This window comes from Pithys albifrons, chromosome 4, assembly GCF_047495875.1.
Source record: "Pithys albifrons albifrons isolate INPA30051 chromosome 4, PitAlb_v1, whole genome shotgun sequence".
Lineage (NCBI taxonomy): Eukaryota > Metazoa > Chordata > Aves > Passeriformes > Thamnophilidae > Pithys > Pithys albifrons.
Window position 1 is genome coordinate 91,176,475 of NC_092461.1, and position 27,558 is coordinate 91,204,032.

Sequence of the window (27,558 nt, forward strand, 5' to 3'; positions counted from 1 at the left end):
AGGGCTCTTACAGTACCAGCTCTAGCTCTCCACCCTGCTCCTCAGCCAACTACTGCCATTTCCAGCAGAGGGAGTAGGAAGAGATCTCCTTCTGCCTCTTCTCTGACCTCTTTCTCCTGCTCTGCTGCCTGCCTTGCCACCAGCAGAGGTAAACATCGGGCAGCTGTGAAGATGAGTGTGGTCTCATGGCCTGCAGTTTCCTCCTCTGGATGGTGGTTGGTTGCCCCCATACTTCTTCCTAGTGATCCATCAGCTGTCAGTGACACCCCTTGAGCCTCAGTTTCAGCCCTGCCAGTGCAACAACATCAGGAGGAGCAGTGTGTGGGTGAAGGGATGTTGTCTTTCCCCACCTGCTGCTGCTGCTGCTACTTGTTTAAAAAGAAAAAAAACTCTACATATTTTTGTTTCTGAGGTGTTTTTTTCCTTTTTTCATCATGGAGCTCAGCCTCCAGAGGTGGGTAAAGGATAATTAAAACCTGCTGAGCCAGCAGACTTGGCACAAAACCAGGTAGAACCTTCAAATTTTGAAAGGCATTGTAAAAAATTAGAAAGCGTTAACCTCAGATGATTTTTGTGATGATAAAAAGATGAAAGCTGGATACACGTAACTGAATTATTGTTTGGTGATATGCAGCACTTCTGAAGTTAAATCAAAGAATCATGTTCACTGTCGTTAAAGTAGTTAATATTTGCCAGATTAGCTTGAGGCATTTCGATGTAATGTGAAGATAACAATGGCACAGTGCTTACACAAATAGAATGAGGCATGTGCACATCCAACTCTTTTTACAGAAACACACCATCAGCACGGTTCCTCTTTAACCTGCAAAATTTTATTTTACTAATACCTTCTGTAAATTATGTTGCAACAGTGCAGGAAGTGATTCATTTGTAGTTATGTCAAAGTGCTTTTTCACTTTCCTGTTTTAACTTTATTTACAGCAATTGGGTAAAACTTCAACAGCTTTTATCTGTATGAATTAGCCTTGTGGGCTATGCCCCCTGTGGCAGAGGAATTATTTGTCAGCAGAATTTCCTTGCATAGCCTAATTTTATCAGAGGACAGCCGCGATTACTAAGCTAAACTGGTATGTGAAAACATGTGGTGTTTTGGAGCTGCTTGGTTACTGCGAAGGATAAGTAGCTGCTGACCCTAAACAGGATCTTTTTATGAAAAAAAAAGAGCGGTGTCCCTGTGCCTTATAAGGCATGGGCAGGCTTATTGCAGCGCTGAAGGAGGGGCGGGAGCGGTTCGTGTTGCTGAGTGTTCTCCGGCACCGCTGGCAGGCGACTGAGAAGTTAAACTGAAATTCCAAACGCTTCGTGCCGGCACTTAACAGCGAAACTCAGTCAAGAGAGGAAGCAGCGGGTGAAATTAAAAAAAACTTGATCATGGGGAAATCAGGTGAGCAAATGCCTTCGTGTAGTTGGCTGTGTGTTCACACAATGTCCGCGCCCGGTTTTGTGCTCGGAAAGCATTGCTGAAGTCTTGGTGGCTTTCCTCGGAGAAAGCTGCTTTCGTTTGTGCATGGTACAGCCTGGGAGGAGCTTTCTCTCTGACAAAGAGTTAGATTTGAAAAAAAAAAAAACGAGAAAAAACGACCACCACTCTCCCCAGCCTGCACAGTGCAAAGGTAGTTTATTTTAGATACAGTTTATATTTTGTAACTTAAATTACTTTTGCTTTGCTGTGTAAAATAATTATAAGCCATATAGCTTTTAAGTACTTCGTCTCTGGCTGTCAGACAAAACTTGCCAGCCTTGAGATAGGCATCAGGATGCTTTGAGGCAGGTGTGAAGCTTTTTATCACGCTTCCTTGTCGGAAGGATGTAGATTTAAGATGTTACCGTTTAACTGAGGATACCTCAGCTCCTAAGTCTCTCCGCAGCTGTTCACATAACCTTGAAGCTTCTCCCTGCTCTTGCCTGTGCTGTTGCTTCTTTCCCCAGTGCCGTCAGCTGTCTGTGCCCTGCTCTGACAGTCGGGGCTGGTGGAGACTCCCCTGAAACTGCCACGGAGCCAGAGATACTAAGAAGGGAGAGCTCATGCCCCATGTCTTCTCCATCCTTGTTTTGTTAGAGTCATGAGCAAAAATCTATGCCAAACTTCTGAAGTGACTGTAAAGCATCCTGGATGGAGGTTTTTTTAATCTTATGGTTATGACTTCACTTCTGTGACAAATCAGAGCCTGGTGGCATATTGTCTGTCTGTCCTGTGTGTGAATAGCACATATGGGACATGCTCAGCACTATTCACTCAAAACCAAGGCCTCTTGCACAGGAGAATCTTTGTGTGGGTGAGACTTTAGTGAGCCTCAGTATGGGCATGTTGATTTTTTTTTCCTTTTTCTTTGTTTTTAAAGGTCAGCTTCCTAGACGAGATCAGAGCTATCTGCAAGTGGACTGTAAAGGGTTTATGGATATGACACCCAGTCCAGGCAAAGCACTACATAAACTGTCAGTGAGTTTGGCCCCATGTCCTGGCAGCTGCTTATGTTTTCAAGTGGATTAGGATTTAGTAAATAACCTTATAACAATTTAAATAAGTGTAGTTACTCAGAAGTATGAAGTTCAGCACTTCCTATGCTAATGGTATAATAAATCCAAATACCATATTATTCCAGTGACTGTACATTTCATTAGCAAGGCACATGGGGCAAAAGCAGTAGAGATACTCCACTGTGTACCTCCCAATCCCAGAAGGAATAAAAATCTCTTTGTTTTAATACATGCAAACTACTAATACAATCATAAGGCAATTACCATCTTTGGTTTTTTGTACACATTTATTGCTGCACATTAGTTGATTTTTCCAAAGTTAGGAACAATTACATACCAGAAACTCGCTTTGCCAAGGCTTGGGTAATGTTTGCATCCCTATGTAGTTATACAAAAGGAGCTTGAGATCTATGTACGTGTTTTGTCACTTGTGTCACACTTTTCAAGTAAATTATACTGGGTCCAGGTCTTTGAGCTGTGTGCAGTATATTTAGATGAATCATAAAACTGAGATCCTGTCCTGAAAATTGTTTTATGGACTAAATCCCATCTGCCCTTACTAGTGCACTGAAGTCTTCAAATTTCTGCCTGAGATCACTCAGTGTGGTCTGCCTTTGAATGGGGAGAGCAGCTGTTGTAGAGAGTACTGCTTCCTCTGTGTTTTGCGTGAATTACCTCGTGTTCCCACTATAGTACTCTTGAGGTGTGATGCAGCCAGGTTTCTCTATACAAGGGTACATGAAAGTGTAACAGGTTGGGATCCTTGCTCCTCTTCTGGGTCAGAAAGATTTAGGCAGAGATTACCTGAAGTCTAAATTTAAGCGTGGTCTAATTCATGTAGAGTGGGACCACTATTTTAAAAGAAATGTTTTCAGAGCAGTCTCTTTTTGGTTTCGGTAAATCTGTCTTGAGGTAGAAGTATCCCCACACAAAGAAATCCTGTACTAGAAAATCTCAGTTCTTTGATAAAAGCTCTCCAATAATGTTGTATTATTATCTGTTACATTATAGTTGAAGCAATGTTCATTGAAAGTATCAGAGCTACAGACTTAGCATTGGTTTTCCTTCACTGAATAGAGCTGAGTGTTGGAAGATACCCACCCGTACTTCTGACTCAGCATTCTTTCTGGGAAGCTGCAGGCTGTTGAAATCAAATTCATCCTGAAACTTCCTTATCAGGTTTAGAAAAATGTCTCAGGTGGCCGTAGCTCCTGCAAATACTTAAGCTAAACATGGAGATCTCCTCTGCCCTCCCCATGTCTTCTCTTTTCAGACAGCATTTGGATTAGTAGGGGATGCAGGCAGCCACAGATGCCAGAGAGCCCTAATGAAAAAGACAGGAGTAAGTATTCCTGCAGGAAATGAGGGGCTGGTGAGCTGGCTGGTCTCTGTTGCCCTGTTGCTATGACTGCTGTGTTGGCAGGGCTCTGCCCCCCCTGCAGCTGTGCGCGGCCGGAGGTCGGGGGCTGGCGGCAGCCCTGCCCCAGAGGGGATATCCATGCGAGCAGCTGCAGGCGATGCTCAGGGAAGCAGCTGGCTGCAAGCCCTACTCCTCCGCTCTGGAGCACGGGGATTTCTGCTGAGCAGTGGGAGTCTCTGAAAAGGATGAAATGGTGGTAGAAAAAGACTGCGAAAAGTCTCAATTCTTCCACTTCCTCCCTGGCTCAGCCTGGTGGGGGAAGGGAGCTTTCTCCGTTTGGTGGTGGCAGGGGAATCTCTCTTTATTCTGGCAAGTGGTGCAGACGCTATGAAAGACAAGGATGGGTTCAGTAAATACTATCTTTTTACAGGGTTCGTTTTTCTTTTTAGATTTTATTTTTCTCTTCTCTCTTTTTTTGCCCGTTCCGCAGATGTGGGTGGGACTTGAGAGGAAAGGCTGGGAGTTGCCCACTGTTCTACTTGTTGAGTCAGTAGGAGAAAAAAAAAAGGCTGAGAAAGGGTTTTGACAAAAAGAAAGGAGACAGGAATCAGACTCCGTGTTGGTTGTAATCTACCTGAACACGATGTACTGTTTTTTAATTGTCACGGTGCACCTTCAGAGTACAGTAAAAGGGACTGTTGTGTTTTCTGCAGAGAGCTACATCTTCAGCTGCTCTGAAGTCCTAACTTGTACTTCAGCACCTTAGAAGGAGACTGCCGTGGTAGATCCCAACAAAAGTTCAGACATACTAGAAAAGTGACCTGGTAGCTTTCTGAGAAATGTGAAACTTGCAAGCTGCCAAAATGACCAAATGTTTCTTGCTGCCTGGTTTTACAGGACTGGTGGGGATAGAGAAAATGAATTGGTCTGAAGTGCTAACATCTGAACATTTGCATTTGGTAACATCGGGATGTTTGCAGAACTTGTCAACACAAGTTACTGTCTGTTTTGGGGTTATTTTCACCAGAATTGAACTGGAGGTGTGGTGAGAAAATAGCCTTTCAAAAACAAAGTTAATTCAATTCATAACCCCACACCTCCAGTTTTTGTGTGCGGAAGACATTGATTACTTGGTTAAAGTTCAATTCATATCAAATAGAGAAAACTCTGGCAGGAATACATTAGGCTTTGACAAACAGTATTCTGTACCCAATTTTTACCTATCTGTTGAACCACCAGGTTTTTGTTGGGGGAAAGGAGGAGGATGCAACAGCCATCCTATGCAACAGTGGTTGCTCCTGTTGGCTGTTAGATTAGTATTAGCTCCTTGTGTTCAAGGCAGATAAATACCAAATACCAAAACAAGTGTGAAGGGCTCACGAAGAATAAATTAGAATGTGATGGTCTGTAGTAACTGAGATACCTACCAGGGTTTCCCCTGGTACATCAAGAAACATCATCTCTTCTTTCTGAGTCCTCCAAGAAATCTTTCTCAAAAAAAAAAAAGGCATGAAGAAACTTTTATTACTGGGAACATTCAAACCCTTAGTGTTCTATCAATACAGTTGTAGTATCTATCATTACTGGGTTTAAATTTGCCTTTGTTCCTGCTCTATGTGCAGGAAAAAAGGCATGAGAAAGTGAGTGTTTTGATTTTAATGGTTTTGTTTGTTATGTATCTCAACAGAGCCTGAAGGCTATTTCACATCTGTTTTTGTAGAGGCCTTGCTGTTCTCTGAAAGATTAGCAGGAGCATATCTATGTTCTGGTTTTACAGGCAAATGTAGGCAAGTTCTGCCCAGTCTGAGAAGGTCTGAACAGCAGCAGCTCTCCCACAGCTGGGCTGGGTGGCCTTGCAGAGGGAGATGTTATAAGGCCACTCAGATGGCCAACATCCCTAGTGCAGAACTGTCTCCTGTGCAAGCAGGTATGAGGAAATGGAGTAGCAGTCTGGGTCTTGTGTTGGAAGACAGACAATACAGGCTTGTTTAAGGCCACTGCAAACATAATTTATTATATCCCTGTAAGTGTTTAAGGTCAGGTTGGACAGGGCTCTGAGCAACCTGGTCCAGTTGAAGATGTCCCTGCTTATTGCAAGTGGGTTGGACTAGATGACCTTCAAAGGTCCCTTCCAACCCAAACTATTCTATTATTCTATGATTTCATGAAATAAATACCTTTTCCCAAGATTTTTGAGTTCTGACAACTAGGGTTCAACCTGTTGAACAGAGGGATGAGAAAGAGTTTGTGTAATTGATAGTAAGTATGAGTAAAGAAAGCTTTCTGTGTCTCCCTGCCTGACTTGGGCTACTGAATATGGGAGTTTACACATAAGCGATCAGGAGAAATGTGCATTGCCATATTTCCATGCCTCAGGGAGGTACATAAATAAAAGTACTTTGAACATTGCCACAGCTATCTTGAATGTCCTTGGCAGAAAAGCGTGGTGGGAGAGTATTGATGCTAATGAGATTAAAGCTAGTTCAGGTATGCTTACCCCAAGCAATGATAGAACATAAATGGCAGAGGTATAAAATGACAGAGCATATCCCAGGAAGCATGAGATTGTTCTACCTCCCTTCAGTTTTTCTTCTTTGTAAAATTCTTCACTTTGCAAATACTTTGGTTGGCACAAAACAGCTGACAGGGCTGTGTAAAATGAACTTGGCACTGGACATGAACAAGATTCTATCTATTGCTGCCCATGCACTACCCCAAAATACAAATAGGTGACCAGGAAAAATTACTCAATTTCAATTCAATTACTTGTTTTCAATTACTCAAAACATCTTCTGCTGTTACTCATTAGTGAATGCACCTTATTTTCTTCATAAATTACTGTAATTATAAACTCTAAGCAGAATAAAATGCTAGGGAGAGAAGAGATTAAGAAGATTGCTTGAATTTCTTCTCCTGCATAGTGTAATTCCAACACATGCAGGTCACTTGGGGCTTTGTATTTGGAAGTGGATGTGTCCTAGGAATTGTGTGACAGATTAAAGAATAGAAGACCTTACTAATGGGAGAGTCTCCTTAGTCTTTTTTAAAGAGTTAGTAGCATACACATTAAGTACTTAGAAGGCTTGTCTCTGTGGGTGTGTGGCACAATTACAATATTCAGTTGCCCTTCTTGGCAGAATAGTTATAAAAAATAATACTTTTCATTGTCTTTCATGCAAAGCCAAGACTTGCTGCTCTAGATATGACGAGCAGTCAGTTCCAACTGTATGTAAACTGAACACTGTGTGTTCGACCTGTTGACTTGTAGGTCTGTTTGGAGGAGCGAGGGGCTACAAGCAGAGGACTTCTACTTTCACCCTTGCCTCCAGTGAAAGTGAAACTTGGTTCTGTCAGTGCTCAAGACTTTTGATTAGTGTTGCTTATTTTTAAATTCTTATGTCACTGAAGGCTCTGCTGCTTCAGAGAACTGAAGCAGAACTGAGCAGCCTCCAGTTTACCAGATGTTCCTTTTTGATCAGGGCACTCAATTGCCTAACATTTTATAAAAGGCATTAAGTGAGGAAGTAATCAGCACTGTCTATCATAGCATGAATAGGATTTGCAATCATAGAGTGACATGACTAATGTCATTGACACATTATTACACTGTTGACTTCATATTCTCAGGCCATATGCCTCAAATTGGGTATGGGGTAAAAAAGTGTGTTACATTATATGGCACAGATAATGCAAGGTTTTAAAATTTGCTATGGAGCAAGCTCAGATAATAAAATGAGTGTGGTCCTTGTCCATCAAATTCAATTGACTCAGATATCTTACTGTTGTGCTGAAGCTCACCCCAGTGATAAGCAGGTGTGGGAGCAAAGTTCAGGCAAAACTGAATGCTGAAAAAATCACAGAAAATCCTCCCTTAAATAGAATCTCCTGAGCTGAAGGGAACGCTATTTTGAGCAGCAAACATAAGAACATTCCAGGAAACTACTCCCATTCAAACTTGTATCTAATTATAACTCCCAATTCCTTTAATTCTCATAAGTGATACTTTCTCTTCTAACTTTCAGTAAGGTTACAGTATAATTCGAGTTGTAAGGGAAATAATGTACCAACAATTATGAAATCTCTCAGAAATGCTCATTGTATGGGATGGAGACATTGGTCATTTATTGAATTCTTGATTCAAAGGTGTAAAAGGAGAGAAGGAAACCCTACCCAGGATATAATACTTTCTGAACATAGTATCATAGTTTTTATCTTTCCTTTCCTCCAAGATGTATATGTGATTTTAGTTCTTCTGTGTATTTCCAAGCAATCAGCCAGTTTTGTTAGAGAGCAGGGCAGTTTAGCACTGGGGAAGATCAGCTTTTATCCCTGGAAGTGATTCATGAATTGGACTGTCAGATCCATGCTCCCAAAGGACATATTTAGGAATAGCATTAAGGGCCAGTCTTGGAAGATGTTACAATCTCAAACAGGGGGCAAGAAAGTGCAGTCAAATACATGAAGAAAGAAACGTGGAACATTTCACTCCCTGTGTCACTGCAGAGGTCATTCAGTACAAGACCACCATGAAGCAAATGTTTGTGACTTCAAACCGAAGTGCAGAGTCAAAATGCAGTAGAACGTAATTGTTTTTTCTTAACATTTCTCATATCAGTTAAACTGTTCTCAGAGTGTGAAAGATTCAGCTAGGATTCATTTCCAGATAATTACATTTCAAGTGAGGATAAAGATTGTTAATAATAAATGTCAGATGTCTTAGAATCTGGATGAAAATGTGGTCTTTATAAGCTGTGATGTTTTTTATTCAAGAATTTTGTTTGTTTCTGGTCCTTTAATATACCTTGAGAAGTTTGTCAGAATAAAGGTATATTCACTTACCTGGGACAGTAAAAAAGGACTTCTTGATGTAATTGCTTTAGAGTTCCCTAAAGCTTCTAATTATGTTTTCCACAGACCTGTTGGGCATATTAAAAGCTGTGTTTCTACATTCTTATTCTACACACTATCTCTGCTCTCAGAGTAGGGTAGGGCAATTCTGCGGAGTCAAGGGAGATTGAAGGGATTTCAGTATTAAAGCAGAGCGCTACTTGATGTTTAAACAGTTACTTGATTACCTTTTATGTATTTTCTATCTACTTTGCATTTGTTTCCTCTCCATGTGTTCAAGCACTTCGCTTCTTTCTGCCTGAGTTCTGGGCTGAAAAGAGTGTAGAAGTAACATGCAGTGTCCTCCTATTATATGAGCACATTCCTAGTTATTTATTTTTGGGGCACCGTTGAAAGAGGGAGGAGGGTGTCATTATCTCCATTTACCTGTAGTGCAAACATTGGGTGAAGAGTTTGAGGCCTCTCTCATGGTTCAAAGAGGGACTGAGACAGACATAATGGTACACTTCTGTGGAGGATTCTATGTGAGGTTTGTTTCATAGAACTGTAAAGCAGTTTGGGTTGGAAGACTTCTTTGAGGGTCATCTAATCCAATCTCCACTAATGAGCAGGAACATCTTCAACTAGATCAGGATGTTTGGAGCCCTGTGTTGCCTGACCTTGGAATATTTCCAGGGATGGGGTATCTATCACCTCTCTGGGGAACCTGTGCCAGTGTCTCACCACCCTCATCATAATAAAGTTCTTCCTTACAACTAGTCTGAATCTCCATTCCTGTAGTTTAAATTACTCTTTGTTCTATCACTACAGACCCTAATAAATTATCTGTCTCCATCTTTCTTATGTCCCCTTTAAGTACTGAAAGGCCACAATAAGGTCTCCTCAGAGCCTTCTTTTCCCCAGACTGAACACTCCTAACTCCCTCTTGTTGATTGCATTATATGCTAATTGTCTGAAGGCTCAATAGAAAAAACTGGTGTTTATGGAAAGTAAAGTATTACCAGTGATGATTAATCTAGAAACAATAGGACAGAAAGCACTGACAAGCACTGACTAGACATGATACTTCTAGAAATTCATACGGTGCTTTTTTTGGAGTCACCAGGGTGGATACTCAGGCATATAAAAATATGCCTCTTTTGCTAGTCAAGTGTATGCCCAGTATAATGTTGTGTGTCCCGAGTGCTGAGATGAAGGCTCCCCACACCATTTCTGTTGCGTAGGGATTTGGTAGAGAGGTGCTTGGTGGAATAGTTTACTGTTGCAGTTTCCCCACATTGTCTTGCGGCTCTGTAAGACCAGTGGATTTAGGTCCAGTTGACAGCTGCAAAGGTGATGCAGAGCAGTTTGTATTGTGGAAGACATATTCAGGTAACTCACTTCTGTTTTGATGCCCAAACTAAGGGAGAATACAGGGTTCAAAGAAGAGGCAGGATGGGTTCAGACGTGAAGAGCTCTTTACTCAAGAGAGACTGAGTGCATTGGCATAGTTCAGAAACAGTAAGAATAGAGAAATAACAGTCCTCTGAAAAACAAATCTGATGGGAAAAGGCAACCTAGATGCCTCTGCTTACTTTTCTGTGGCCATACAAAGTTGATCAATGAATCTGCAAGTCCAAAAGCACAACTGTAAGATATGCTCTGTAACACATAGGCTGGAAATTTGTTGTCACATGCTGTCACTATCTTAGCCAGTGTTCCAGAAGACTACAAATTAGAGGTAAATATTTGAATCATAAGGAGCAAGCAACTGTATCTAATACCTTTACTTGTTTTATTTGTTAAACTGTGTAATGATTCATGACCAAACTGAACTTCCTGGCAGTAGGAAATATTTTTTTTCTAGCAGCTGAAGCAACTTACATGAAGGGGAAAAAGTATGTCTCCAAAGCTCTTGGGGAAACTGTTCCCATTTGGGTGGGAGCCTGAAAACTCCTATTAACTCTCACTTTTAATGTCTGGCTTCTCTGTGCATGGAACATTTGTAAAATGGAAAAGCTTAACATGCCTCCTGAAACAAAGCTGAGATGTATCTGGCAGTTGAGTGTCCCTCTCCACACATCATCAGGCATGGGAGAAGCTGTGCAGAGGGAGGTGGTTAGCACATGAGCTTGAGTCACAGAAGATAAGTATTTCTGTAGCAGCCACCTTTGAGGGAAGGGGAGGATGAAGGTTCTCTATGGGCAGCATAGCAGTGCCTGCTGTGGCTAGAAGCAGCTCTGTTTTGTTCATGACTTGTTGGTCTGTGTAAATCAGAATGTTAGTACAGAGCCTAATTATACAGCATTTCTGTTAATGGATGGACTGACCATTGGTAAAGTCTTTATTTCGGTTGACTTTTTTTTTGAATTTCAACTTATTATTGAGAGCAAGTAATTTGAATAGAATCTTTCATACTTGCACATCAGATTGTTTATTGACAATTCAGTGCTAAGCAGATGGGATATTAGGTCCTGGTGATAACAGTCACAAGCTTTAGGATGGTCTCCTAAAAAAACTGTAGCCTGAAGTATGTGATGCAGTTTTCAAAGCTGTGGTTTTTAACTTCTTTGATTTGCAGGCTGTCTTAACATTTACCTGCTGGAAGCATGGACCCCTGTATCAGTGAAGTTAAACGAACTGGCTGTAGGCTTGCTTTCCTCAGTAAGTTGTGATAGATGTTGCACAAATAGGTTACCCCTGTCTACCTCACAAGGTGCAGCGGATGAGAGGTTTAAGACTCAGGTGATATAATCAGTGAGCTGTGAGCAGTGGTAATAAGAGTGATGGGGCAGGTTCGTTAGCAAAAGGCAGGATGTGTGCTTGAATAACAGAAGGTGCCTGGGTTCTTTGATGATATACAACTTGTGATACGCAAAATTGGAGGAGAACCAAAGAGGAGGAATGTGGTGGGCAAGTCTCATCTTACTCAACAGGGTTGCTGTGTTATGCCAACAACTTGAGACAAAAAAGAAATGAGCCTGAAAGCACGTTGATGGAGAATATATTAGATATATGTCCACAATGACACTTTGGTCAGGAAAGAGTCAACCCAACTTCAGACTGTGTTCTAAAGTTTTAAGGTACTACACGAAATAGTAATGGCTTTCTGATGTGCACTGGATATTGAGATTATTAGACTGCTGTATTATCCTAATGCTGTTGAGGAAACTGGAGAGAATTCCAAGAACAGCTTAAAATGTGTGTGAGTTGAGTAGTCACCTTAGGATAAAGTTCTGAGAGCAGTAGGTGCAAACTGACAGCTCTGTTGTGGGAAAGTGCATCATTACAAACAACAGAACAGTTGTTTAGTACTCGCTAATAAAGCACAGAATTATTGATTTTGTTAGGATTGAGTAGTAAGAGGAATTGAGAAATCCAAAGTTAATAAGCAGAAACACTTTCTAGATGTGAGGTCTGTTTGGGCTTTGAAAGTGTCTTAGAAGGAAAATAATGGTAGTCATGCAATTAGGATAGTCAGAACTGAAGCTGATGAATCACTAATAAATGTAAAAACCTGTGTCAGGGTAAAAGCAGAGTTAAATAGTTAAAGATTTCTCTTGCCCTGGTCAGCAGCTTCAGCAAGATTAAGTGAAAACTGTCTTTCTGTTTTGAAGATGTTATCTGTACCTCTCTAAAAGCAGCAAATTCCAAGGAGTGACCTGTGGCAGAGTGTGTTCCCCCCACCCCCTTCCCCCGAGTCTTGAGAAAAATCAGCACAGTCATAAAAGGAGGAACGTGAAATTGCTGTCAAAGTGAATTGCATTGCAACTGATTGTTTGTGCTGCTGAAAGTCCCAAGTTTACCAGGGTACAAACATAAGCTCTTTTGAAGCTTTGCAGTAACTTTTGAATTCAGGTATTTACTGAATACACTCTAGCACAGGGGGGAAAAATCATCCCCAGCAGTTGTTTCTTTCCTTAGCACTTGCTCTTTGTGAAGTTATTTGTCTTGAGCCAAATAAAGATGTATTTTGAGATTTCTATGAATTTGTACTATATCCTGAATAAGAAGAATGGTGCATGTTTCAACGTACTTGTATAGTTCTAAACATCTTCATTTTCTTTAGGTGGTGTCTTGAATAATACAGGTAATTCTTGCATGCAGGGACAATAATTTGCATTTTTATGCATCTCCTTTAAGGACCAATTTGTTGCTTGCTGCAATGGTGATGCAGTGCACTCATACTTTAAAATGGAAGTCAGTCAAACTGACTTCATTTTAAACTGACTGACTAAACTTAAATCCCCTTGTTATTGAGAAAAGCAATAAAGATCACATTTTTCTCCAGCCTTTGGTGAGTCTGTGCCAATCCCATGGGAGTGTCTGTTAGAGTTAGTTTCTGGATAGAAGTTGTGGACGGGTAGTTTCTTCCTACTCCCAGGTAATGAGGGTGGTATCCTTCTGTTCTTCTGTCCAGGCTGCACCAGTGTCTTAGCTACATGGTATGCTTTTTCTGTCTTCACTGATGTCTGTATTTGACAGACCTTTCCATTTTTTTTAATGTGATTTCAGCTTCCAAACAATTTGCTGAAGAAGTCCTGAAAGCACACAATGATTGCAGGAAGAAACACGGAGTTCCCCCATTAAAACTCTGCAAGAAGTTAAACAGAGGAGCCCAACAGTGAGTTCAGTCCTTTCTTTTCTCTAATGAGATTTGTGACACTTTTACCCATTAGGTTCCACCGTGCATAATGCAAAAATATTTGCTTTTCAATGTGGTGATACTCTGTGAAGACTTACTGAGTGGGAAGTGAGGGACTCTGCTGTTTTGGCCTTTCTCTGTCACCTAGCTCTATCTGGTTACATGTACACTTCTATCATCACAACTGCATAAATCTTTTCTGGACCCTTTTTCAGGCATGGGCTACATCTGTCTGCATTGGAATTTCTCCTCTGGTAGTTGCCTAAAACATGCTTCCCCACCCCTTCTTTCAGAAGATGAATTGTCATCTGCAGGAGAATATCCACTGCTCCTGAAATAGTGAGATAAAGAATTTTTTCATGGTAAGAAGTGGTGACTGGTCTAAGATTAGTGGAATCAGAAGGACTCAGATCAAATTATCCATCTCCCTGCCCCCAAACCAAAAGCATTCTATGTTCTCTATTCTGTCAGGAGGGACACATCTTACCTCTTCCTAGGGGTGAAGACTGCACAACTTCTTGGCATTCTAATGTACAGTGAATCCTTCTTCCTGTTCTCTGACTTAAGTCTTTCTTATACAAATTTGAGTCTGACACTGCTTGTCCTCTTTACTGTAGTTATGACAACCAGATTAATTCCTTTCCCTTACACCAACCTTTTTCAAAAGGTAGATTTGAAACCTTTCAGTTTTTTCAGGTTGATCGTCACAGTGCAAAGGAAATAAAACTGAAGGAGTAAATGCTGATTAAACTATTCAGAAAATAAATGTCTTCCCATAATAGCTAAACAGTGGCCAGTTTGATCCCTGCAGATATAAGATCTTATGTCTCATTAGGCTTTTCTACCATAACCATGCAGACTTCTCTGTGCTGGCTGGCTGGAAGCCAGAGTGGCTGTAGTTTTCCAGAACCTGATTTACTGTCCCAGCATGGTGCTGCACTGTCACACAGATGCACTAGCTCCTGCACTCCTAGACCAGTCACCTCTGCCAGGTGTTGTGCTGTACAACACACCATGTATGTGGCATATGAACATGACCTTGGGCAGCAAGGAAAATCTTTGTGTTTTCACTTTTCCTTTTTTTTTCCCTTGAGACACCATAATGACTGAATACAGTATTTCTAAAAGATGGAAAGCCAGTGACTCATCCATGTACCTTTGTAATCTGCTGGGGCTTTCCTTCTGCTCTTCTAAGAGTTGTTTTGTTTCTGTTTTACATGTTGGCTCCTAGCAAGGAAAAGATTTCATTGACTTGTCAATAGCACTTTTTGTGTCTCCAAAGCGCTGCACTTGGTTTGAACAAGTCAGCCTGTATGAATAGTTCAGATTATTCTATCAAATATGCATTGCTCCACATTTATCTCCAAGTGTGCTATTGCCCTTGCTGGGTATTTTTAGATCCTTCAAAAGTGCTTCACAGACCTCTCTGGTTTCAGCTGACTTGCCCTGCAATGATGAATAACGGTAGGAAGCCTTTGTTTGGTTGCAGTCTGTAGCTTAACTTGAAAGAATTAAATGACACACGTTCAGAGACGGGTAAAACTGGTTGATAACAAGAACCAGAAATGGTTTGATCTAAATAAAGGAAATTTAAGAAATCTCATATTTGTCAAGACAGATTTTGCATATTCTTAAATTCAAAGAACTTCACCTTTTCTTTAGGTGTGTTCAATATCTTTGTTGGTATGTATGTGGTGTATCTCTGGGTACTTTTCATTGCTAATCTATCTGTGTTGAAAATTGTTTGTTTCCAACTATTTTCAGTTCCAATATTTGTGACAGGTTAGATGAACTGATTGTTAGATCCCTGCTTTAGTATGAGTCACCCTCAGCAGGTGTCTGTTTATCTCTTACTGTAATGAAGCATAGGGTGATGATCTCAGACGAAAATTGCATGCTTTCAATTGCCTAAGCTGGAGTGAATTAATCACCCTTTGTCTCAAATCCTTGGCAGCTTCATCCATGTGCAGTGTGTACTTTGTTCCAGTCTTCCTTCTAGCTTGGGATGTGGGAATCCTTGAAGCGAAAATCTACAGGACTGTGGGGATACAGGGCATGAAGGAGCATCTAGAGATCCTCACTCTGGGATCTAGCAGACTGACAAGAGACAACTTTTCAATATTTTTAAGTTAATGGATGTAGCTAAATATATTTTTTGTTGTTGTTTTGGTGGGAAAATTAGGACAGAAGGAAATTAGAACCTAATGACTGAAGTACTACATTTGGCCAAAATGTTCAGCTGGACAAATTTCCTGTCTCAGACAGATGCCGTGATTAGGGAAGGAGTAGAAGGATAAAACAAATGCGGTGATCCTTCCTGCATTATCTTCTCCTGAAATTACAAATGTATCCTGGAAATTATGATTTTCCTAAGCAGTAGGTCTTTCCTCATTTATTTGTTGCTGTTGTTTAAGAAACCTTGAAGATTCTCCCCCACATACACACACTGTAAGTTTGTCTCCCTCTTTTTCAAACCCACAAGGGCTCTGGTGTCTGCATCATCCTGTGGCAAGGACTTCTGCCACGCAGTGTGGAAGAAGTGGTTTGTCTCACTCGACTTTTGAATCTACTACCTGATGGTTCTCTGAGTTGCCTCCTGCTTCTTGTGCCATGAGAAATAACAAATGGTCTTTCCAATTTCACTGAAGCCTTTTCAGTGTTGAATAAAGAAAATAATTGTTTTACTCCTGATATCCTTCTTAACCCTGTTGTTGTAAGACAGTAAAATACCTCCCATGCTCTCACACATGTCAACTCCTATAGAAGGAGTGCTGCTTATCCCTATTAGGTTTACACAGTTGTTGCCTCCAAATCTACATGTGGTCCCCTTCTCTTCCATCCTATTGACTGGCATACTGTTCCTTTTTTGCATTTGACTTTTTTTTTTTCGTTTGTAGATATGGGGTTTTCATACTTGTTTTGACTGAATCTCCAGTTCTGACTCTTTTTTCAGTCTCACTGAGAAATATGATTTACTCCCATGAGGGACATAAAAATGTCAGGAGGTGACACCTGTAGCAATTGCTGCAGGTATTTACATTTCCACCAGCAGCTGCAGCTAAGGATGGCCAATGGATTTCCAGGTGTTGGGCAGAATGTGATGGAAGGAGAGCTGCCCTTTGATTCCTTCTAGGCTCTTTTCACCAGTGATACAAATGCTCATGAAAGTCAGGGAAAATGGCCTCTAGGCCTTCCCTTTGCCTAAGTCATAGATCTGCATAAGCTTAAAACATCCCTGTTTTCAGAGCTTTGCAGTCGAATAATTTGGCTCAAAGCCATCATCTTCCAGCAAAATTCCTTGCTTGTGTCTCATTCTCTTTTGTGTGTTCTTCCTCCTCTCTGCTCATTGCCTCTGTGGTTCCTGACCCCACTGTGTGTATTCCTTTGCTAGGTATGCAGAAGAACTGGCTACCACGAGGGTCCTCAAGCACAGCTCTGAGTCTGCTAATGGAAAATGTGGAGAAAACCTAGCATGGGCATCCTATGACCAGTCAGGTGAGCTTTCTTCTCTTGCCGTCTCACAGACACCAGATAAATTGCTTGTCTCATGTACTTTGAACTCAGAGCATCTGGTTGCAAGAGTGCTGGAGTTTCCTGTACTTCAGAAATGTATCCACCACTGCCCAGCCCAGCCCAGCCCAGGCTCCCTGGGGACAGGATGGTGGTTTACAGTCGCCTACGTGCACTGAGAGCAAGAAGCATATGTAGGCACAGAGGGGGTAGGTGACTGTGGTGGTGTGTCATGTCCCTTTGGAGGTAGGACTTGGCAGCTAGGCTGCTCCATATGTCCCTGCTGTGGAGCTGTCTTTCGTGCTGCTTGTATATCCATGGGAGGAGAAAGGGAAGCTGTCAATGCCCTGTCCTTCACCTTTATCCGTTGTTTGCCCCATCCAAAGGGAGGTCTGCCCACAGGCCAGCTATGGTGAGGAAAGTGGGAAAATGTCTATTGCACACTCCACAGCAGTTCCTCTTTGTGGGGGCAAAAACAGGGGACTGGTGACCAAAGTGACAGCGTTAATATGCTAGTATGTGTTAGTATCTTCCACTCTCTCAGCAAACAGGCTTTGAGCCCTTTTCCATGCCTTCAGTTTTGAAGACAAAATTACTCCATATATTTTCTAACTCTAAATGTAACACGTAACTGGCAGCCTTTGGTTTGGATGCTCCAGGAACTGAGTTTTGGCCAGGCTCACAGCCTGGGGTGAGCCCTTGGAGAGATATTCAGCAGGCTCTTCCCTCCTTGTTTCCTCCAGTGGGCAGGACTCATGCCTCAGCCTGCAGGGACAGCAGGTGGGATGTATTAAAAGTGACCACTTGTTTTCTTTATTCCAATCTACCCCTGGAATTTCCAGCATAGCCTCGAGGAAGCTGAAGCTTGTTTCTGCAGTCTTTGTTTGAAGGACCTGGAAATCTTAGTGAGTTTTAGATCCAGGGACTCTGTTTAGTTCCTCCTCAAGTGCCAGCTCTAGTCCCAAGTGGGTACTCTTTCATGTTTAAAAAAAACATAATGGTGGAAAAATACAGTTTGGTCTACTCATATTTGGCAATCTGTCCTCTGCAAGAGTGTGAGGGTTCAGAGCAGCATGGGAAAACACATTGTACAGCAAAGTTTGCATACTGGCTATGACTCACTAACTGAGCTTTTTTCTTTCTTCTTGTTTATGTTAAGGGTCTGTGCTCCTTTCCCCTAGGTTATAGTCACAGAATTCCCATTTAGAGAGCTGGAAATGCAACACACAAATCCTTCTGCATAATAGCTGTCTTTTTCTGGATCCAATTTGTTTTCTTCAATGCACTCTTTCCATACATAACTTTCCAGTTTTGAGCAGCTTAGCTGTTTTTTTTAATCCACAGGATGGAATTACTTACTGAGAGAATTAGACTATATCCTCTTTTGTTCTGTAAAACACTTCGACATTTCGAATGCATCAGAGTCACTCAAAGTACCAGAATGAGAAAGCTAGTTTTTCAAAGAAAGTTATTTTCTCGTCTGGGGTTAGTCTTCATCTCTGTGGAGCTGATTCATTCTTCCTCTTTTTCTCATATAGTTCCCTTTGGATAGTTAATTTGTACCCTGCTCAATGAGGCTGAAATTTGGATTAAGGCATCCATTCGCAGGCTTAACAAAGTCAGGCAGTGTCTTCCGGTTTCTTCCCCAGAAAGAACAAAACTCAATAAACCTCTAGCATACTATATATTCTCTTTCAAAAAGTGAGGCTGTTGTTTATTTTGGCTCTTACAGAGTTCTGTAATAATACCAGAAGATGCATTTCTTGTTTCAGAGAAGATTTAAGCTTTCAAGTATAAAGCCTTCTAGTCTGACTCCTCTCCTGGTACAAGAATACCTTGAATTGTATTCAGGATTTTAGAGGTACATACCCTAAAGCTGTTGCTGGAAATATGTTTATCCCTGTAATCCAAGAAATAGTTGACAGCTGTTTCCTCCCTCCAATCCTGCAGGAACTTTTCTGTGGCAGACTTCTCTTTGTCTGTGTTCAAGTGAGTGAGTTGTCATCTGCCACTAATGAGAGAGACCACAGCCTGTGCTGGCAGCTGTAGGATGTCAGGCTTCTCAGGATGCCTCATCTCATTTCTCATGTGTCAGGAGGCTGAAAACAAGCACTGGATGTCTAAATTCTGTTTGGGGTGGCTGATGTGGTTGTGAAGAACATGCTGTGTTGCCTGTGCAAACACTGCAGCTTATGAATTTTAGAGAGTTTGTAAGAGAAATCCACTGTATGTTATCACCCAAACCTGTTATGGGAAGAACCTGGGTCTCCTACAGACTGGGACTAGCAGGCAGAGCACTGCAGGCACTGTCTGTCACAGCCCTGGAGGAGTGTGCTGTGACTGAGAGTCTGTCTTGGTGCATCTCTTGATATCTAACACCAGGCTTATACAAAACTGTTAAATAAAACAAAGTAAAGCAGAATAAGGACCTGCATGAGGAACACTAGCTTCCAAAACCCATGAGTATAACTTTATTCTAGGTAGATATTTTATTTCTGAGGTGAAGTTAAATCTATTTCTATCTTCTTTCCCCTCAGACTAGTGGAAGGAATGTTGTGATAACCTGGTTTTTAAGTAGATTACCAAGGTGCTGCTGCACATGCTTGCAGAGAAGTATGTCCTATGTGATTTTATTAGAATGTTTTTAGCAATGTACTCAGTGGGATTACTTAAAGGTTTAAGGATTCGTTGGCATGAGGAGAAACAGTAAGGCTGGGCCCAGAGAAATCAAATGTTAGGAGGAGCTGAGCACAGTCATAGGGCTGCCACAACATTGTGTTCCCAATGGTGAGGCTGTGAATGTATTTCCAGGCTTGCTCACACAAACACGCATATACAGCATGTGCATACATATATATGCAGAGCAGCACAAACATTAAAATGAACAGCACCAGTGGCCTCTTCCTGATCCCCTTTTTGGCTGATTGCAATGATGTGTTACTGGAATATATAAACCGAAAATAATATAGTATATATGTATGCAAATGTATATATTTTTAGTAATCAAATTAAAATAGATATATATTCCATAGTATTAAATAATATATAATAATATATATACCTCAGCAGTAGAACTAGAATTCCAGTGTGGATCCCTGAACTAGCTAAACTGAGACACTCAGTTTGCCCAGTGGCTGTCCCTGGATCCTGGTCTCTGCAGTAGCTTGCACCTGGACGTACCAATCCCTGTGGCTGCAGTTCCCAGTTGCCAGTACAGTGTGTCTCGCACCTTCAGGTCCCTGGACACTGACCAGAACCCCACTTGTCCCTATGGTGTCCACACACTTCTGTAGCAAATCCTCCTGGAGCACTTCACCTGCTAGTCCAGCTTGTGCTTTGCTGGTGCTCCAGATACACAGGTCCCTGCAATCCTTGGTCTGATTCCAGTTGTTGGCACTCAGTCTCCCACACATCCATGCAGAATAGAGCTCCTCATCCAAGACGATAGTTAAGAAATGGCTTTCAATGGAACAACAGCACAACTGATGAGACTTTAGTCCTACATATCAACTGACCCCAAATGGTCACTCCTCTGACCCTGTAAGGCAGCTTGAGTCACAGTCAGTGTGGCCATGCTGCAAGCTCCTACCTTGGGTAAATAAAATCACTATGCTGATTCTGGACCTACTCTTGGGCAAAACTATACTTGGACACCAACTCAAGGATTGTTGCATCAAGTTTTTGTGTGAGCAAGATATGTCCACCATGGTACTCTTGAAACTCATTAGAGTGAGTTTCAGCCTGTTCTGAAATGTACATCTAGTAAGTCTAACCGAGCAGGTCATCAGTCAGCTACCACTTGGAGAAGGGTGGAGTCCAATTGTGTTCCCATAGAGAAAGTGTTGAAACTATGAGTGTGGTTTACAGCTATGCAAACAGGAAGGATATTTTTAAAAACTCCAGCACTGTACTAATTGGTTCCGCCAGTGGGATGACAGAAGAGCAGCTGCAGGGCTGGCCGCAGGGCAAATCCACATGCTTCTTGATAGAAGTAAACTTTATCATTTCTGTTGTAATTGGGAATGACAAGTGGCAGTGATTTCTTTCCTGTGTTCTTTCCTTCTTATTAAAAAGCATTTTGAACAGCAACCAACCCCTGTTTTGGGGGAACTTTGGGGGCAGTGGGAGATGTTTTTAATGAAACATTGAAAAGCTATTGTAACAGACCCTAAACAGGACTGCATAATTTATTCCATAATGCTTTTAAGTGGAAATATTGTGGTCAGTTTTCTGAAAGGGGAGGTCTGAGGATGGAAGTTGCTGCTAAGGCAGGTAGGCTCAGTGTGCTGCTGACCCTTCTGCTGTTTCCTCTCTGGAAGTCTGGGTGTCACTGGGCTCACAACAGAATTTTTCCTTAGTTCCTTGTGTGCCATCTGTCACTTTCAACGCCGTTTTGGCTTGTGTTCTACGTGGGCTTTACTGCTCCCCAAAGGGCAAAGAATGAGAAGAAAAGTATTTCAGAGAAAAGAGAGTGTTTAATCACTAGATACCTGTCTTCTCACATGGTAATATCTTCAACATTGGACTCTCCCTCACCTCCTGTGCCACATGACAGATATCATTCATTTCCTTCACTGACAAGACACTTCTTTAATATGATTTCAAGACAGTTTGTCAAAAATTGCCTAGTCCTTTGATCATCTTCTCTTTTGCTGGAAAGAAGTTAGTCTTTATTTTCTCACAGCTTATGGTGCCACAACTCCTTTAATTCAAGGATGATGACAGCAATGCCATTTAATGATAACTTCATCCTGCATGTGAAAAATGGAGCACAGTAATCACTTTCTAGGCTTTCACTGCCTGTTCTCAGTAAGTTGCAAGTTTTCATTCTTGTAGTCTGGTAATTAACACATCAGAGACTGTGCTGCCCAGCTGTGCTCACTGTCTTTCAGGTACAGGATTGAGGTAGTCTTCCCTGATGCCATTGCCATCTCCCTTGAATTAAAAAGTTAACAAATTTTCACACAATAGTATTCTTTAACTTAAAAGCAAATTCTGAAGCGATACTGTGTTTATTGAAACTTCCATGTTTCCTGCAATACTTCCATTATGAAGATTTTAAAATCTGTCACATGCAGCACACATCTTAGGGCTACAGTAAGCAGAGTGGGAATGACTTTCTCTTAAAATACTCTTTTTTCTGTATCACACTGATACATTAACAGGGGGAATGAAGTACTGGTAGCAGTGAGAATGCAGTCCTACATCTGTAAAAATATGACTTGTACAGTGTAGTCACTTCAATATTTGTACACATAAAATACATGGGCTTCATAAGGCCTGATTTGTCAGCAGTCCCACTCTGTACTTCTGTTCCACCCAGCTTACCACGAACACTTCTAAATCCTTCAGAGTTTTCGAGTCTAGAATGGGACAGGATGATCTGCTTGGTTTGTTTACTATGTGCTTCTTCTTTTCTCCTTGTATTGCATAAATATTGCTCCTTGCATTTTTTAAATCTTCAATTTAACTTTGGTGTGAATAACAAATGAACAGATAGATATGTGTTACATGCTTCAGCCATAAAACAGGTCTGTAGGGTTGGTTGTTTGGTGCTGGGGGAGCAGGGAAAGAAGAAACCAATTTTTGTTCCTGAGACTTTTACTTTGGGAAGCAAGAGAGGTTTTGCTACTTTTTTATGTAGAAAATGTTATTTGACTCTACTAAGCACTATTCCTAACATGCAGTGTGGTATATAATTCATAGTACTTCCAGTTCACAAACCTTTCAAGAGATGGCGTTTCATTCAGTATTTTCTTTTCAATGACTCTTCTGACAACCAGCTTGCCGGACTAGGAGCATCATCGTTTTAGCCCACTTCAATCATAAGAAACTGAAGTTTAAAGAAGGTAACACAGTGTCTGACTTCTAGAACTGCACAAGTGTAAGACTTTTTGCTGCTAAATAGCCAAGTGTGAGTCACTGCTGTTCTGCAGCCAACAGTCCACCAGGGACCAGCATTCTTCATGACAGTAGACTTAACCGCATTGGCAGCTTGCTATGAAATCTACTGGCCTTGCATTGATGATACATCCTGGAATGCTAAGAGGAAATTTCATTATTGATGTAGCTTAGGGAAAAACCTGATCCCTTTCACGCCTCCTCCCCCTCCAAGTGTTTGACACAAGAATTTCGTAACAACCAGTAATGGAAAAGAAGTAACATTTGACTTTTGACTGCACAACGTCTGCAGATTCTGGTCTGAGCTACATCTCTGGCCGTAGTCAGAGTCCTTATACAGCTGTTGTCATTGAAAGCTTTTGATGGGTTGAGACAGGGCTGGACATGCAGACTTCCACAGAGAAGCATCTCCTAAGCAAGTATACTAGAGGTTTCTGACCGTAGTAACCCAAGTTAGAGTGCCTCAAAACAGAGCATTACAATGGCTGAAGTGCTAAGTAGGAACAACTGAAAACAAATGCACTCAGAAATCTAGAGTATTTAATGCTGATGAGACCATGGGAAACTGGAGGATGTCAGAAGTGTAATTTTTTGTCAGTTTATCTGGAGCTGTAAGGCAATATCTTCATGCACCTGCATTCACAGATGGGAGGCCTCCACGTGGAACAGGTCCCTGTGCACTTTTGCTCAGAACATTTGCCACACTTAAACATTTTCAAACACATTTCAAGAGGAAGGATCAGGTGAAAGCTCTATGTAGAAGCCTAATGAGAGGAGCACTTATCCAAGATGAGGGAGATGTGTCTTCATTACCTTCCAAGGTGAAAGTTACAGAAGGTTCTGGGGAAAAAAAAAAAAAAGTAAATTCAATGTGTTAAAATTTCCACATGCTTCTTTGAGAACTAAAATCTGCCGTGGGTTGCCTGCCCAGGCTCTGCCAGCCACATGGGCCCTGGTAGTCCAGTGAAGAAACGGATGGACTGTATTTGCGTCAAGCAGAACTGCAATAATTTGTGGCATTAGTGGCATGAGGTGCTTAATTAAAAGCATTGGACTAATTAGTAACGTATTAAATTAATAAATAGGAAGAGTGGCTGGGAAGCTGCCTGGTGGAAAAGGGCCTGGGGATACTGGTTGACAGCCAGCTGAATATGAACCAGCAGCATGTCCAGGTGGCCAAGAAGGGCAATGGCCATCCTGGCCTGTATCAGTAATAGTGTGGCCAGCAGGACAAGGGAAGTGAGCATCCCCCCATACTTGGCACTAGTGAGGCCTTACCTTGAATGCTGTTCAGTTTTGGGTGTTCCTCACGACAAGAAAGACATTGATTGAGATGCTGGTGTATGTCCAGAGCTGGTTATGAGCCTGGAGCACAGTCTGGAGCAGCTGAGGCAGCTGGGGTTGTTTGGCCTGGAGAAAAGGTGGCTCAAGGGAGACCTTCTCTGAAAGGAGGTGGTTGTGTCAAAACAAGAGTCAGTCTCTTCTCCCAGGTAACACGAAACAGGATGAAAGGAAAAGGCCTCAAAGGGAGGGAAGGTTTAATTCAATATGAGGAAAAGCTGACACTTAAGGACATAGTTTAGTGGTGGACCTGACAGTGCTGAGTTACTGGTTGGACCCGATGATCTCAAAGGTCTTTTCAAACCTATGCCATTCTATGATAAAGGTAGCAATAGCTATTGTGAAACAATAAAGACTTTTTAATTTGTATATACTATCGTGTTACCTACATTTCAAAAACCTTTTTCAGTAGGACTCTTTCTTGGTGTTTCTGAAAGTTCTTGCTAGCTTTTAACAGAAGTTTTTCTGGCCAGGCTGTAAGTGAGCTACACTTCTGTGTTTATGTCATGATTCCACAGCACATTTCTTTTGTGTTTCAGGAAAGGATGTGGCTGACAGATGGTACAGTGAAATAAAAAATTACAGCTTTCAAAACCCAGGGTTTTCTTCTGGGACAGGTAAGTTCAGACTGGACACTGTCTTTTCAAAAACACAGCTTCTATTTTAAGAAATTGCCTAGCCAACTTGTTTGATATTTTTCACAAATCTACCTTCTTTCTTGGAAAAAATACTAGAGAAGGGAAAAAAATTAATTTCCCTAAAGTTTCATGTTAAAAACTGACAGAAGGATAAAAGGAAACAGAAATGAAAAAATAAAAAGCATTTATTGACTTTTTTAGTACTGTATATATACTCCAACTCCAAAGTTTTTAAGGCAAATTAATTTGTAGGAAATACTAAATTGGAGTCATATGGGTGTCTTATTAAATGTACTGTGTTGTTTATTGACATGTGACTTCTACTGAATAATATCACTCTGCTCACAGAAATCACTTCACTTAAAATTTGGAGATCAGGAAGAAGCTGTTGGCTGCATATTGACAATCTGATGCAGAATGAACTTAAGAACATTGTTCCTTGAATAATGCTCAAGCAAGAGAGATGCCTGAGCTTGTTTCAGATCAAGAAAATCACGTTTTTCTCCCATGGGATTTGCCTATGTGTAGAGGCAACAACTGATGAAGCAGCACAATGCAGGGGTGGCTATTAAATTAGGCAGAAGAAGCCACAAATACAGTGTTCTTTTGAAGAGTTGCACATGCAAACACATGGGGGAGTATGAGATAGTTAAAGCAAATGAATAATAGTCACTCTCAGAATCGCTGTTCACATGGCAGGAAGTAAAATACCATGATATCTTTGTTGAATTTTGTGTCAGATACTTATCAAACTACTACTTTCATGATTCTCTGACTAGATACTCTTAATTTGATATAGGAAATGGGAATAATAGTATGGAACCAGACCAGTTCAGGTTCAAGACAAAATGCAAATGTAGCATTGTTTTTCATGTCCTTTGCTTGTTCTCCTGTTAGACAAAGAAACAGCTTTGTACTGTTCTTTCTTTCCCAACACTTGAAGTGTTAAAGGGGGAATGTTACAGATTTAGCACCTAAAGTGAATGCATATGTTTCTCTTTCTTTAGGTCACTTCACAGCAATGGTTTGGAAGAACACAAAAAAGATGGGAGTCGGAAAAGCGTCTGCTAGTGATGGCTCAACGTTTGTAGTGGCTCGATATGATCCAGCTGGAAATGTAGTAAATCCAGGCTATTATGAAGAAAACGTCCTTCCTCCAAGAAAATAACTTTTTTTCTTTTTAAGGTAGTTTTGTAGTAGATGTGGACCTAACAGTGTTTGAGATGAAGGATGATACAGCAAAGTTCCTGTTTAATGCTGCTGTTCATTCTTCACTGCAGAGGAAGCAATTATGTATTGCTTGAGTCAATCTGCACATTAGGTCCTTGTTGCTTCTGAGAGGGCCTCAGTTTATTTGAGAATGAAGTATATGCAGCATTTTTGAAGGGTAAATTTGTAAGTTTTTTTTAATGGTGTCAGCGTGTGAGTAAGCACATGTTGGATGTTTTTCTTTCTTTTTTTTAAACAAGCAAATTTATAGCTTTCTGTAAACTGAAGATACTCTTGTAATTATATGAGTTTATATATGAGTATATCAGTTTTCCAGTGTTTTTTAATAACTGTAACTTCTTTCCTCTGCCTTCACCTCCTGTTTCTGTGGGACCTTTTCTCTGCAGATGGGACATATGCAAACTTCCTATATGAAAGGTACACATATAAAATGTAGTGGCATTCAGACCTGTGTGTTTTGATCAAAATGATCTCACAGAACACTAAATGGATGCTGAAAAATTGTATCCATAACTAATGCATGGCCTGAAATTTACTAAAATTGTTTAAATCCTATTTTAGGTGCTAATGTATAAAATATACTTGAAATTACTGTCTTTCAAGTTCAAAGTCCATCTTACAGTTTACAGCATGTACCTTGTTTTATAATCAAATTGTTTACTTCTGTTACAGAAAAGTGAGATTCTACTTTTTGATATTTATGGACAAAAAAGTTTCTTTGACAGTGCACTTTGGATTTTATTTCTCACTAACTTATTTCCTAAGGAATATCTTTCACAGGTGTCATGCTATACAAACAATAACATTCCCAAATCATCTCGTCTCCTTTGATAATGTCACGGTAGGAGGTAGTTACATGGTCATAATTAAGAGATGTTTGCTCTTTGTTCATTTCATTCATTGATAGTAATATTTCATATGCTGGATTGATGCTTTAGTAAAAATGAAGATTTAATTTCCTTAATAAGAAGCCAAGCAAAATTCTGAGGACTCTTTTCTCAGATGAAATTTGACTTGGGCCATTTTGGTCAGGTTCATATACACTGCTTTAATTTGTTTGTTTGAGGTTGTTCTTTTTTCTAAACGTTTTTTTTTTAATTTTTGATAAGATTCTGTATGCCTTACTTTGGTTCATGAAGAGCACCATTACAGAATTGCTTTTTTTTGATTGCTCAGTTTTAATTAGCTGCACTGTTATGGCTTGATTATATGTCACTGTGCTGCTGTTTGTTACAATTTTTTGCTGTAACCAAGAACTTGGCACATACCATGAACAACTGAAAAGTAAATATTTTTGAATATGAACTATTCAAACCTTTGCTGTTACCTGATTCTTTGTTGAATAATATTCAAATTTTATTTCCAGGACATTAACGCATGACATTATTATTTTTGCAACATAGGGCAAATAAAAAAAGTGAGTATTCTAGTCCAGGAAAGAAAAGAGATCTTCCAAGAAAGGATAAATCAGGCAGCAGATCATAAATCATCCCTTTATATGAAGATGGAGCTAACAGTTGAAGCTGAAGAGGCGTTCCTCTTTCTCGAACTCCTGCTTTGTATCTCATTTCATTCCTGCTGCTCCCTCTCAGCTGACGTGTTGTCAG

General features: G+C 40.8%; 1 protein-coding gene across 1 annotated transcript; it reads left to right on the top strand.

Moving 5' to 3' along the window:
• The first annotated feature begins 1,040 nt into the window (after positions 1 to 1,040).
• Positions 1,041 to 27,256, top strand: GLIPR2 (GLI pathogenesis related 2). The gene is made up of 5 exons (XM_071553148.1): positions 1,041 to 1,405; positions 13,202 to 13,310; positions 16,723 to 16,826; positions 24,623 to 24,700; positions 25,729 to 27,256. Exons 1-5 carry the CDS (start codon positions 1,393 to 1,395, stop codon positions 25,887 to 25,889), a joined length of 465 nt encoding a protein of 154 aa, XP_071409249.1. The 5' UTR covers positions 1,041 to 1,392; the 3' UTR covers positions 25,890 to 27,256.
• Positions 27,257 to 27,558: the final 302 nt, after the last annotated feature.

What these genes read in the sequence shown, in the direction of transcription:
- GLIPR2 (XM_071553148.1), top strand. An exon ending in TTAAACAGAGGAGCCCAACA is followed by an intron (nt 13,311 to 16,722) that starts GTGAGTTCAGTC and finishes TTCCTTTGCTAG; the next exon opens with GTATGCAGAAGAACTGGCTA. An exon ending in AGGGTTTTCTTCTGGGACAG is followed by an intron (nt 24,701 to 25,728) that starts GTAAGTTCAGAC and finishes CTCTTTCTTTAG; the next exon opens with GTCACTTCACAGCAATGGTT.